Consider the following 14,487-nt stretch of genomic DNA (forward strand, 5'->3'; position numbering starts at 1 on the left):
GGGTTGCTATGAAAGTTCGATGAGGTAACATAGGGGAAATGTCTATGATACTGTAGAATAGAAGGGACTTAATCATACAGTTCATTTGGCATTCCTTCTGAGGTTATATTTATAAGTATAAAATGCTAGGACATTTGCTTGAAATTTCATGAAGGAAATGATATAAAATTAATTGTAAAATTCTGAGAACTACAAAACCACTCAACTCCTTGGTGGCATTGCATCGCTAGGTCTCAGTTCTTGATCTGCCCAATCTTACAGTTTCCATTTTGCATCTCTTGTACTCCTCCCTCACCTTTGCTAGTTTTGGAATGGCCTGTGGATAATTGTCAAGGTTCCCAGAAAATGCCTAGATTATAGGGGCATCCATTTTCCTCTGAGGATACATACACACACACACACCCTAACATGTGAATCAGTATTTTTTTTAAACATTTTTAAAATGTTTTTATTTTTGAGACAGAGAGAGCACAAGTGGGAGAGGGGCAGAGAGAGATGGAGACACAGAATCGGAAGCAGGCTCCAGGCTCTGAGCTGTCAGCACAGAAACTGATGCGGAGGTCAGAACTCATGAGCTGTGAGCTGTGAGCTGTGAGTCACCCAGGTGCCCTGAATCAGTATTTTCAATTTCTTCATTTATCTCTCATTTCCATCTCCTTCCTTCACTGTCTATATTTTTTGTATGGTTGTCCACGGCCAAACTCCTACCTTCTGGAACTGTGAAACAGGAGCTTTGCATCCAGACAGTTGTGAATTCTAACCCTAAAACAAACAATTCCCACGCCGCATTTTATAAAGTTCTAACAATGAAGTGCCAATAGCTGGGTGATGCTTAAAGGCAACGCATCATTACACTAGAGAAGGCCTTGCTCTTTGGGGGCGGTGGTTCTGGCTTTGAGGCGGTGGAGCCCTTTAAGGGTGATTACACTCTCCCCGCCCTCCCCGAGGCGGGGGCGTGGTCGCGGGGGGGGGGGGGTGGCCTCCAACCCGGAACTGACGGCCGCGCGCAGCCGGCGCGGCCAATCCGCGTCCCGGAAGGAGCGAGCTTGCGGCCCCGGAGCGAGTGAGTGAAAGCGGCGCCGCCCGCCGGCCGCCGGCGCGGCTGAAGCTGGGCGCCCTCCACCTCTTTCCTTAGGGTCCCCCAAAGAGAGCGGGCAAACACCGTGCATCCGCGCTACGCCTCTTGGCGCGTCGGTTCCCCAAATAGGGCCTCCCATCCCCCAACGCCAGCGCACCTGAGTGGGCTGGGCGCGTCATCTCCACAAGTCGGCCCTGCAGCGGCGCCCACATTTGGTGTAGCATCCCTGTCCCAGTCCCCGGCCCCTGCCCGGTCGTCCCGCCGCCGGAGCGGTGACCGCCTGGCCCGCCGTTCTTCCGCTGCCACCGCTGCCGCCACCATGGGCAGTGAGCAGAGCTCCGAGGTCGAGAGCCGACCCAACGATCTGAACTCCTCAGGTCGGTGTCCTAACTTCCACCCTCCTCCAGCCGGCCCTGTCTGCTTGCGGAGGGGGTTGCCTCCCAACCTAGTGGGGACTGGGACCGTGGACACGAACGCACAGAGAGCCCTCACCGTACGTTTTTCTTGAAAAAGAAAAAAGTCACTGTCTGTCCTAGCCGTCATTCCCCTGATGGGAGTGCCTGTGACTGCAAGCTAAATCAGCTTGTGCGCCCATGCCCATTATTTATTGTCAAAACAGCTGTTTCTCCCAGCTCTGCCTCCTCTTTAAAAGACGACCTAATCAACTTTTGGCGTTAGTACTCATGCCTGACACCGAGAGATTTGGCTCACACAGTGGATGGATCAGAGACAGAATCTCTAAGAACATGTTCCTTTTCAGAAGGGATGTGTGACAGGTGTACAATCGTTTTTGAACCCTTGGGTGCAAACATCTCCAGAAACTGCATTTTCTCTTAAGAAGGGGTCGCGACTCGCTTTCTATTGTCATAGGGGTTGGCCAGCACCGCACGCTCTGGTGTTTTTCTCTATTCTTCCCCCGTTCGTAATTTTAAGGTTTCTCCCAGCGTTTGAAATAGGATCAGAAGGATTATTGTGCTAGGAATATAGTAAGCAGTCAATAAATAAAATAGTTGATACTTAATTAAGGATTCTATGCTCTGTTGTTGTTGTTAGCGACAAACCCTAGCACAACTGGCTCTGCTTGAGTTGCTAATCCAAATTGGATTCAATCTGGAGCCTAAATATAACATATTAGTTTCAGGTGTACAGTCTAATGATTAGATATTTGTATATATTATGAAATTTTAAACAACATTTTACACTTGCAGAGAGGTGTAGATACACTAAGAATCCACAACTGTCGTTCATTCCTGGTAGGATCTGTAATTCAGAAATGTAGACGCTGACAGAGAGTCCACACTGAAGTGTGTCCTTTAAGACTGGTTCAGGTCCTCATTTGGGGGGCTAGATTGGGACACATTTCAATGGTGAACAGCATCTACTAGCTTTGCTACATTCTTCTATTTCCTTGGAAGATCCAGCACATCTGATCTGTTAATAGCAAACACAGTAATAGTTGTTACCCTTTATTTTCTTGCCCCTATGTCAGGCCGGAAGCATATTTGAGGGGAAGAAGCATGGCATCTTAAAAAATCTGCTTGCTCACCTACTAACTAGCCAACAGCATGAACTCTAACCAATACTATAGCATACTAACCAATAGCATAGGTTAGAATCTGCCTGATTCCCCTGGGCTAAGTGGTTTGCATACGTTTATATTTAATCCTCACAGTGGCCCCATTTTACAGGCAAGGTGATAGAGGTTAGCTAGAATCTAGTGAAATTTGTTTTCCACTGGGGAAGAAGAAATCAATTTGTAGGAGGAAAGACTTCTGACTTGGGATTTGTGAAATGTTAAGTAAATTAGCAAAAGGGGTTAAGACATACTTCTTGAAGAGCGGTAAAAGTAGCAGAGATTCTACAAGAGGGAATGCCAAGCCACAGGAGACTCTAGCCTCTAGGAGGCGGGGCAGTTCTGTGGCCTTCCTGCGTCAACCTTTGAGACATAAGTATGATGAGCCCGCAAATACTACCTTCTAGAGGGTAAACCACTTTAAAGGTTTATTCTTGCTCTAACCAGGAGGATAGTGAGCAGAGGGAGGTATCTTGGTCTAGGAAGTTGTTGGTAGTTTGCATCAGTTCCTCCAAATGCTTTGCTTTCTCGCAACAAACCTGAAATTGGCCTGCCTCTCTTAACGGTCCTACAAATTTCTGAATTTGGCCTCAGCCTAGAATGGACTTCCTGTTTATTTCTATTCTTCTTAGACTACTGCCTGTAATTGTAAGGGTCAGGGGGCTGGTGCCTCAGGAATAGACCCATCTCATATAGGGCTGAGAACCAGGGTTTTTTTGGGGGTTTTTTCCCCCATGGATAGGATCTATTAAATATACCTGGCTTGCTGTGAACTGGTCTGGCCACCAGTTCTGCAAACCTGTTTCACAGGGATGGGCCATGTATACCAACACCCCTTAGACCTCCAATTCCTTTCCTAATTCTTTTTCTAGCACTATTGACTTTGGGCAGTTCACAACCAAGTCTTGTATGTTCATTTCCTCATTGGTAAAACAGGGACAATGTCAGGAAGATCAAAGAAGTAAAAATTAAAAACATAATCTACCTTATATTTTTATGTGCTGAATAATAAGATATTTTTAATTACAAAAGCAATTTCATACATGTTATAGGTTCCTATAATGCTTTTTTTTTTTTAGTAGAAAATACAGATCCCCTATGATTTATCTCCCCTTTTCCAGCCTCCACTGCAGGATGACTACAGTTAGCATTTTTTTGTGTAAAAATATTCTTTTTAATGACTGTACTTTTGTGAGACAGAGGGGGCTAACATGCAGCTCGTGAGCAGTGTAACTTTATTTTCAGTGACTCCTTCTCCAGCTAAGCATAGAGCCAAGATGGACGATATCGTGGTTGTAGCTCCAGGCTCCCAGCCCTCACGGAATGTCAGTAACGATCCCGATGTCATCAAACTGCAAGAGATTCCGACCTTCCAGCCACTTTTGAAAGGTAAGCACTTGGGTTTTGTCTTATCTGGACTTGCTGGAAAGGTTTGCACAGCCGCACTACTCTCCCCAGAGGGCGTGTGCCTTCCTCGTCTACTTTGGGTCTTTGCTTAAACGGCATCTTCTTGGTGAAGCCTTCCTTGACTGCCCTATTTAGAATTGCAGCCCTTTTTGCTGCTTTTCTCTGTAGTTTTTAATCACCATTGATCTAATGTGTAGTTATTTACTGTCTGTTTCCTTGTTAGAATGTGGGAGGAAGTTTCTGTGTTTTGTGTGTTGTTGAATTGTAGAGCCTGTTATAAAGCAGGGACTGAGTAAATGAATGAATGAATGATGCTGGAGTTGGCCTTTACCTGTTACATTTCTACAAAAAGATTTTCACTCCTTTTTTTAAAGTTTTATTTATTTAAGGAATCTCTACACCTCACGCTCAAACCCACAACCCTGAGATCAAGAGTTGCATGCTCTTATGACTGAGCCAGCCAGGTGCCCCAAAGATTTTCATTCTTATCTGTGGCCTGGACTATGTTATCTTTGACTAGCTTAGATCCATAGAGAAAATCTCCATAATCGTTGGTACACTTAAAATTAATTTTGGCAACTGTTTTGTATGAGAGGAGAGGGTATGTATGAGAGGATTAGCATATATTGATTACTGTATACTGAGGTAGAGTTACCTTTTAGTATGAATTTTATTATTCATTTGGTAATTTCATTATATATTTTTATTTTATGTTAATAAATTCCTTTATGTTAATAAATACCTATTCAGTAGTGGCAATGATTTTCTATTAACTGAACAGGGTTTCTACTATAAGAATCCCTCTTTCTGTCTCTCTCTTCCTCCAAAAGATTAGAAAATATAAATGAACATAAGGTCCTGGTGTACTTAAGCTGGTACAATATAACCTAAAACATCTTACATTTATAGAGCTATTTCTTTTAGAAGATACCCCCCTTCACACATGCACACAAACACCTGCCATCCATTTAATTCTTACATTGTTAAATATGTTAGAATGATTTGTGTCAGATCAGACAGCTGGCAGATAGAGAGGTTGAACTTGAACCTTCATCACTGATTTCAGATACTAGTTACACTGTTCTACACTCTACTTACAAAACAAAAATAAAAACAAATAGTGCTTTATCGAACCATGTATCATCTCATTGTTCCCAGTACGTCGTCTGCTTTACGGGTAAGGAAATACAAGCTTTTGATCTTTTCCCACAGGCCTCAATGTTGGACTTTGGGAAACTCTTTGGTTCTTACATGAAACAACACGTTACATCCTGCTACCCATCTTAACAGTTTTCTTTATTTTGAGAGAGAACATGATTCTTCAAAGCCATTAATAAACATTAATAAAATTTCCATCTCCACATGTCCTCATTCAATCAGATTAAAAGACAGATCAGATTTAATTTAGCTGTAGAAACATAGAGGTGGACACTTGTATTCTATACTCTAGCACTTCCAGATATGCATGTGGTCACGCTTTCATGCCTCTGCTTCCTGTTAACTATGTCCAAAGTCTTCCAAAGTCTTCTAGTCCTGGCTGAGGCCTTATGGGACCAGTATTTGTCCCCACTTTAGGGAAATACCAAAAAGAAGCAAAAACAGAACCCAAAAAACTCCCAGAATTTTGAGATATACTTAATGATTTTCTGGGATAGTGTTTCTAAGCATTTGAAATGATTCTTATTTTATGATAGTAAATTGCCTAGAGGGGGAAGCATCTAGGAGAAGGCTTGGTGTTAAGGGAAACTAACCTTAGATTTAAACATTTTTTTTTAAGTTTTTATTTATTTATTTTGAGGGAGACAGAGAGGGAGAGCAGGGAGAGGCAGAGAGAGAGAGGGAGATGGAGAATCCCAAGCAGGCTTCATGCTTATAGCACAAAGCACAACTTGGGGCTCAATCCAGGAGATCATGACTTGAGCCAAAATCAAGAGTCGGACGTTCAACCAACCGAGCCAACCAGGCGCCCCTCCCAGTGATGATTTTAAATCTGAGGTCAGGGGTGCCTGGGTGGCTCAGTTGGCTGAGTGTCTGATTCTTGGCCTTGGCTCAGATCATGATCTCACTCACGGTTTCATGAGCTCAAGCCCTGTGTGGGGCTCTGTGCTGACAGTGCAGAGCCTGTTTGGGATTCTCTGTCTCCCCCTGTCTGTCTCCCCCTGCCCTGCTCACGCTGTCTCTGTCTCTCTCAAAATAAATAAATAAGCTCAAAAAAAATTTTTTTTAATAAAATACACTCATCACTGGGAACCCTAAAAGTGAATAATGACTGTAGTCCAGTTAATGCCATGTAGCTGGACCTGGTTGCATTGATACCGGATTTAAATGGGGCCTTGGCTACCAGCTAGCTATGTTGCCCTGGCTTTGTTTTTCACCTGTTTGAACCTTGGTTGTTGAGAACATTGAGAATAGGTATGGGAGAGAAGAAAGCTGGTGGGGGGCAGGGTGCAGTTAAGAGGTGATTTGGGATTTGGCTAAGGAAGGTGGAGAAATCACTTGATAAGGATGGCGTGAAAATAAAAATGGCAACATGTGGCAGGGGCCAGACTGCAAGGAACAAAAAAAAGCCAGCAAGCATTTAAGGGAACGCTCCCATTTCACTTGTGAAGAAGAAACATCTTAGTGATTAGAAGAGACAGGCAAAGGAGACAGTTGGGTGGAAATAAGAAGGATAATTACAATAATAATAGTAGCTAACCCCTCCCCTCCCTCCTGTACTTCTGCAAGATACTATTTTCTTTCCATTTTATAGATTAAAACACTGAGATTCAGAGAGTGTGAGTGCATTGCCTAAAGTCACACGGCTATAAGTTATAGCCCATCTCGAGATGGCATCAGGACGTGGAGTTTTCAGCTGTTTTGTACATGGAATGAGACTGTTTCCAATTCTAGCAAAGCCAATTAGAAAGATCACTGGGCTGTAAAAGACAACGGGGCGATGGTTGTGAGGCCGCTTGGATTTCTGGGGCAGCGTACAGAGCCTCCCGCTTTGCCGTTGCTCTGCCTGGTAATTTAAAGCTCTGCCGCCTGCCTGCTGGGCTGCTGGAGGGCCACTCATCACTGTCGCCTTTATACTCTACTCTCTTTTTTCGCCCTTTACTGCTTTCAGGATGAGGCTATTTCTCAAAGTAGTAGAAAGGCCACACAGTGAGGGCTGTACCCCCCAGGTTTGATTTCAGAAAGCTTTTCATGCAAGTTAATCACAGTTTATTCTTTCAAAACAATATATTCAAGTATTACACAGAGTTCACTATTGTTCCGTAATGTCATGTGATGTAATGCTAATGCTGGTGGGTGATCTGCAGAGGCAGTGGCTGGGCGAGTTTGGGGCTATTCGGATGACTGAGGTAATGTTTGCATTTTTAATAAGCAAGCAGATTCTTTCTTTGGCCTTAACCCTTTTGGATAGATATAGCAGAGTATAATTTATGCTCTATACTGGTGCCAAATATCTGTTCCTCTTTTTATCTAAGCAGGAAGAATGTCTGTTTTTCATAGCAGTCTCTGAATTAGCAATTTATCTTGAAGTGTAAAACATTTACTAGAAAATGAAAAATTAAGAAATTACAAGTAGCAAAAAATGGCCACAACAAGACACAAAAGCAAAATGTAGATCTGATGCAAATGATATTCCCGGGGTTAAAAAAAAAACCTATAAATCTCTTACTTAACATTCAACCACTTATATTTTTTAATGAATTGCATAATTTTATGTCAATCTATAGAAATGAAGTATTCATAAGAGAAATGCAAAGTTGACATTTTATGTATAAAAGTTATATAATCATTCTGTTCACGCCTGAAGATGAATATATGCATACACACCTACACGTGCTTGGGCATGTATGCACATAGGACATTCTTTACAACTGACCTATCATTTTTGTTACTGACCTTGGATACAACATCAGATTGTCTTGCTGCTTAAAGAAGGGACTGTCCTTGTTACCAGCAAGGAAGGTCAGACAGATACAGTGTAGATACTTAAGTGAGACGAAGCAAGTTTGTTGGGAGTTACGCATTTGTTTGTTAAGAACATGATTTCTGTGAAGTCGACTTTGACAGTTAAGAGCCTGGGGCTTTTCTTGGTGGAGCAAAATCTCCTGGAACAGCGGTGAAGGCTCTCAAATCACATGGAACATTGAGAATTAGTGCATGAGGTTGAAGCTGGGAGAGAATGAATCAATGGGAAATGGTAGTAAGGAGAAAGTGAGGGAGCTACATTTCAAATGATCAGTTTATTAACATCTTTCTCACCCACTCATCTGTTAGCCAGACAAATAGAATAAAGGTAGAGACTCTTGGCGTTTATCAGACACTTGTCTCTGCCAGCTGTCAGACCTTATCTCTGTTTTGGAAAATGGAAGAGGATAAGAGACTGGATCTTAGAGCTTAGTCTTTTCTGAATGACTTAAAGGTGACCTCTGAGCCCAAGGTTGATCCTAAGAGTCTGTTCTCTCCTGAATACCATATTTGAAAAGTTGATAACTTATTCCTGATTACCATGTGGATTATTTGTGTATGTTAACCTTTTAAACATTGCTGTTAACCAGCAAAGCGTTAGTCTTATGCAAGAGCTGGAAGTACGAGGCGAATGATTGCTTTTAACCGGTTGCGAGAGCAAAGCCATTTTGCAAGAGCAGCCTCACTTTTTTCCTCACTTCTGTGAATGTACACGGGCATCCATTCTTGTTTCTTTCCATCAAATCTCAGAGAAGGTATGTCGATGCCTTTCTCTGAAACTTAATGCTTTTCCATTTCCCTTTTTTCTACACTTCTTGGGACTTTGCTTCTGTACTCTCCTTGTCTTTAGCATCCAGCTTATTAAACCTCTTTCCTCTTATGTTGATGTATAGATCTTTCCATCTTTTTTTTTTTTTTTTTTTTTTTTTTGAGAGAGAGGCGTGCACAGGGGAGGGGCAGAGAGAGAGGGAGAGAGAGAATCCCAAGCAGGTTCCACACTGACAGCACGGATCCCAATGTGGGGCTCCATCTCATGAACCATGAGATCGTGACCTGAGCCAAAAATCGAGTCAGAAGCTTAACTGACTGAGCCACCCAGGCAGCCCTAGATCTTCCTATCTTTTATTTTATTTATTTATTTTTTAAATGTTTTATTTAGTTTTGAGAGAGTGGAGGTTGGGGAGGGACAGAGAGAAAGGGACAGAGGGTCTGAAGTGGGCTCTTCGTTGACAGCAGTGAGCCCAACATGGGGCTCGAACCCACACACCATAAGATCATGACCTGCATTGAAGTTAGACTCTTGACCAACTGAGCTACCCAAGCACCCCTGATGATATTTAATTAGTTAGTTCTACCACTTAAAAAAAAGTGTTAAAATCTCCAGCTGTGATTGTGTTTGTCTATGCCTTTTATTCTGTCTGTATTTTTGATGTCTGTTACTAGGCATGCACATGTCGATGTTTATTATATTGACCCTTTTATTATTATGAAGTTGTCCTTGTATAGAAGGCACTATTTCCTATCTTGAAATCTATTTTGTCTTATGTTAATATAGCCACTCCAGCCTTTTCACACTTATTGTTTGCATAGTATATATATTTTTCCATTCTTTCTTTTTGTTTTTATGTATTTGTGTCTTTAAAGTGCATCTCTTGCCGACAGCATACAGTTGGGTCTTATTTCTGTACCTGTGTTGGCAGTCTGTCTTTAACTGGGTGTAAATTGATGTGGTTGGATTTAGGTCTACCATTTGTTCTTCATTTTCTATTTGTGGTCTCCTTTTGGTTCCTTTACTTTCCTGACTTTTTCAAGATCAACTAAATTTTTGTAGTATTCCATTTTAAGTCCTCTATTAGCTTTTTTAGTTGTATTCTTATGCATTATTTTTTTAGTGGTTGCTCTACGGATTATAATACACAATTTTTTAAAGATTTTATTTTTTATTTTTATTTTTAAAATATTTATTTATTTTTAAGTTTATTTGTTTATTTGAGACTCAGACACAGAGACAGCACACATGGGGAGGGGCAGAGAGAGAGAGCGAGAATCTCAAGCAAGCTCTGTACTGCCAGCCCAGAGCCTGATGTGGGGTTCAAATCCACGAAACCGTGAGATCATGACCTGAGCCGAAACCAAGAGTCAGACGCTTAACCAACTGAGCCACCAAGGTGCGCCTAAAGATTTTATTTTTAGATGATCTCTACACCCAACGTAAGGCTCGAAGTTACAACCCCGAGATCAAGAATCACACTCTCCACCGACTTGGCCGACCAGGCGCCCCCATTGTACACATCTTTAACATCATAGTTCACACAGAGTTAATATTGTACACATAAAATGTAAGAACTTTTCAGTGGTATGGTTCCATTTACCCCACTTCTCTGTGCTATAGTTGTCATACTGGTACATCTCCATATACTAGGAATCCCATGTGGTGTTTATATATATTATTTATTTTTTTATATATTATATATATATTTATAAGTTATATATTTATATATAAATTAAATATATGTTTATTATTTACAAAACTTATGTATTACTGTATTATGTTATATAATTATATACATTATAACAGTTTAGATTTTATTTTTTATTACTTATTTTTTATTTTTTAAAATTTACATCCACATTAGCATATAGTGCAACAATGATTTCAGGAGGAGATTTCTCAGTGCCCCTTACCCATTTAGCCCATACCCCCTGCCACAACCCCTCCAGTAACCCTGTTTGTTCTCCATATTTATGAGTCTCTTCTGTTTTGTCCCCCTCCCTGTTTTATATTATTTTTGTTTTCCTTTCTTTATGTTCATCTGTTTTGTCTCTTAAATCCCTCATGAGTGAAGTCATATGATTTTTGTCTTTCTCTGACTGACTAATTTCACTTAGCACAATACCCTCTAGTTCCGTCCACGTAGTTGCAAATGGCGTATATGTGTGTGTATATATATATACACACACATATATACGTATACACACACACACACACCACCTCTTCTTTATCCATTCATCCATCGATGGACATTTGGTCTCTTTCCATGCTTTGGCTATTGTTGATCGTGCTGCTATAAACATGGGGGTGCATGTGTCCCTTCGAAACAGCACAGCTGTATCCCGTGGATAAATGCCTAGTAGGGCAATTGCTGGGTCATAGGGTAGTTCTATTTTTAGTTTTTTGAGGAACATCTATACTGTTTTCCAGAGTGGCTGCACCAGCTTGCATTCCCAATAGTTTATTTTAAATGATTATATATCTTCCAAAGAAATTAAGAGAAGAAAGAACTACATATAGAATACAATGTTATGCCTCCCCACATATTTACCATTTCCAGAATTCTTAATCCCTTTCTGTAGATTCAGGTTTCTATGTGATGTCATTTATTTTTAGTCTGAAGACCTTCTTGTAGCATTTCTTGTAGTGCAGATCAGCTGGAAACAGATTCTTTCTGTTTTTATTTATGTGAAGATGTCAGTTTTTGCCCAGGTTCACTATAAAATTTTTACCCCCTTTTTTGGTAAGTTTTTAAGGAGATATTATGGAATTTTGTGAAATCTCATTTCTCAACACACTTTCCTTCACCGGTTATAATATCCATTACTGTTTCTTGTTTGAATTAATCACACAGAGACGGTTGCCAAATAGTGATTTTTCTACCTTTACCATTCCTTCTACATTTATTAGTTTGTATTCCACTGTTAGGAAGAGCTTTCTCTTCTCTCCATTTATTTATTTAAGTCCATGCAGTCACTATTTTCAATCTCAAAATGCTTCAAATTTAGGAGCACATGGCTAGCTCAGTCAGTGGAGTGTGTAACTCTTGGTCTTAGGGTTGTGGATTTAAGCCCCATGTTGGGTGTAGATATTACTTAAAAAAATCTAATCTTGAAAAAACTCCAAATTGAGACAGTTGGAACCCTGTCAGTCTAGTTTACTTTGTCTTTTTGACATATTCTCATTATTCTTTGAACATGTTTTTATTTTCTGGCATGATAGAATGTTCCAGATTTTTCCTGTTCTTCCCTGGCTCCAGCACTAGAATCAGGCATTTCTCCAGGAGTCTTGATTCTTTTAGTGGAGAGTGGTATTTAGAAGCTACTCTTAGGCCTTCTCAGTGGATTTAGCAAGGAAATAGATATGTGTGTATATACATAATACACACATTTATACTTACATGTATTTTTATATTTATCTGTATATATTGAATATACTGAGTTCATACTGACGTGTTCTAAATGTTCTTTGATCTATAGGTTTATTGTTTTCATCAAATATTTTGACCATTATTTCTTCCAGTGTTTTTCTGCCCCCCCCCCCCCCCCCCCCCCCCCCCCCCCCCCCCCGCGCCTCCTTTTTGGGGACTCCATTTTCTGTGTTATGCTGTCTCACAGGTCACTAATGCAGTTTTGTTTTTTGGGTTTTTTTGGTCTTTCTCCTTTCTGTCCTTAGTTTGGATAATTTTATTGCTTTGTTTTTGTCTTTCTCCTTTCTGTTCTTAGTTTGGATAATTTTATTGCTTTGTTTCCAGATTTAAGGTTTTTTTTTGTTTTTTGTTTTTGTCATGTCTATACTGTTCTTAATCCCATTCAATGTATTTTTAATTTTAGATAATTGTATTTTTCAGCTTTAGATATACCTCCCTTTTAATAAAGTCTTCATGTCTTTGCTTATCATGCCTATGTTTTCCTATACTTTTTGAACATGTAGGGTGCATTTATAATTTATAATTTTAATTCTTGACTGCTAGTCTATCATTTTTGGATCTGTTTTTTATTAAATGAAGTTTCTCAGTATTACAAGTCATATTCTCCTGCTTCTTTGCATTCCTGGAAATTTCTTCATTGTATGCCAAACATTGTATATTTTGTATGTTTCTGGGTGCTAGGGTTTGTTTTATTCCTTTAAAGTATATTAGACTTTGTTCTGGCGTAAAGTTAAGTTACTTATAATCAGTTTGACTCTTTCTGACCTGCCTTTATGTTCTGTGAAGGTTTATCCAGAGCAGCCTTTAGTCTAGTTTAACTGAGCCTCACTTCTAAGGCACTACCCTTCTGAGTGCTTTACCTGCGGCCCATGTGTTATGAAGTCTCACTACTCATGCAGGTGGGAATGCAAACTGCCCTCACAGTCCCGTGAGAATTTCAGACATTGTTTGGCCTATGGCTTTCCTGTAGTTCTTTCTCCAGCCTGGTGGAATTTTACCGCAAATTCATAGCTTAGTGTAAACCAGAGACTCAGGGTGCCCTGTGCAGTTCCGCAGGCTGCTCTCTTACTGAGCCCTCCCCTCCCCCATATTATTTTGTGTACCTTCTGATACCTCTGCCTCTCCAAACTCCACGTTCTCTTTCTTCAACTCACTGAGGCCACTGGGCTCTTGATGGATGTCTCCCCCCACCCCCCCGCCTGGAAAATGTTTTTCAGTAATAAACTGGGGAAATGATAGGACTTGCTTGTTTTCCTTCTCTCAAGGATCAAAGCCTGTTAGAGAGTATCTGAAAAGAGTGTGTCATATATTTGGTCCGGTTCCTAGTTGTTTATGACTGGAAGGCATAATAGCAATTAATCTTTCATGGGCAGAAGCAGAAATCCTCAAAAAAATGCTTTTTAATCTTTATTTTTCTGTCCATTACCACTTCTTTCATTTTAAACACCTCATGCCAACAGCCTTCGATTACTACCTTGGTTTATTTCTGCAGTATACAATTGACTCTTGAACAATGCGGGTGTCAGGGGCCTGGACCTCCCTGCAGTTGAAAATCTGTGTATTACTTTTGACTCCCTCACCCCAAACTTAACTGCTAGTAGCATACTGTTTACCAGAAGCCCTACTGGTAACATAAACTGTCGATTAACACATATCTTGTATGTTATATATATTATATACTGTATCCTTACAAAAAAGTCAGCTGGAGAAAAGAAAATTTACGAAGAAGGTCATAAGGAAGAAGAAATACATTTACAGTACTGTATTGTATTTATTGAAAAAAATCCAAGTGTTAGTAGACCTGCGCAGTTCAGACCTGTGTTGTTCAAGGGCCAATTGTAATGGTAAACATTGGTGCTCCTGGTGGTGTTCCAGCTAGTGGAGATACAAAAAATATAAGACACAGCTGCTGTCCCTTAGGAGCTTACAGTTTTGTGAGTGATTAAGATAGGTAAGGAACTTACAGTAACGTAGCATGGGTCATATTGGCCATAAGGCCAAAAGATCAGTCATGTGTAGAGAAGAGAATCATTAATTTGGCCTGGGAATTTGGAGGCAGGCTTCACAAGGGAAGTAACAGTCGAGTAGGGCTTTGAGGGATAGAAGGTAGCCACATGGGGAGGATGGGGTCAGGGAGTGGATTCATGGTTTAAGGGATCATCCATATAATCAAAAAGTTATAATTAAAAGATGCCAAAATACTTCTTGACCAAAATTATATCTGGGATGTGCTGCTTTGATTTTCTTGTATTACTCTAGATACC

General features: G+C 40.6%; 1 protein-coding gene across 3 annotated transcripts in view; it reads left to right on the forward strand.

Annotated features, from left to right (window-relative positions):
• The window catches only part of BORCS5 (BLOC-1 related complex subunit 5), a 115,518-nt gene that overhangs the window by 3,755 nt on the left and 97,276 nt on the right, over window positions 1-14,487 (forward strand). Inside the window, exons 1-2 of one of the 3 annotated variants that reach the window (XR_006204702.1) lie at window positions 1,008-1,063; window positions 3,897-4,040. Coding sequence is in view for 2 of the 3 variants with exons in the window: in XM_042945836.1 (XP_042801770.1) it covers window positions 1,398-1,455; window positions 3,897-4,040 (202 nt within the window). In the remaining variant the exon portion in view is untranslated. Of the gene's footprint in view, window positions 1-1,007; window positions 1,456-3,896; window positions 4,041-14,487 lie in introns of those variants that run through there. The other 2 variants (XM_042945836.1, XM_042945837.1) reach the window with 2 other exon arrangements.

Source organism: Panthera leo, chromosome B4 (assembly GCF_018350215.1).
Source record: "Panthera leo isolate Ple1 chromosome B4, P.leo_Ple1_pat1.1, whole genome shotgun sequence".
Lineage (NCBI taxonomy): Eukaryota > Metazoa > Chordata > Mammalia > Carnivora > Felidae > Panthera > Panthera leo.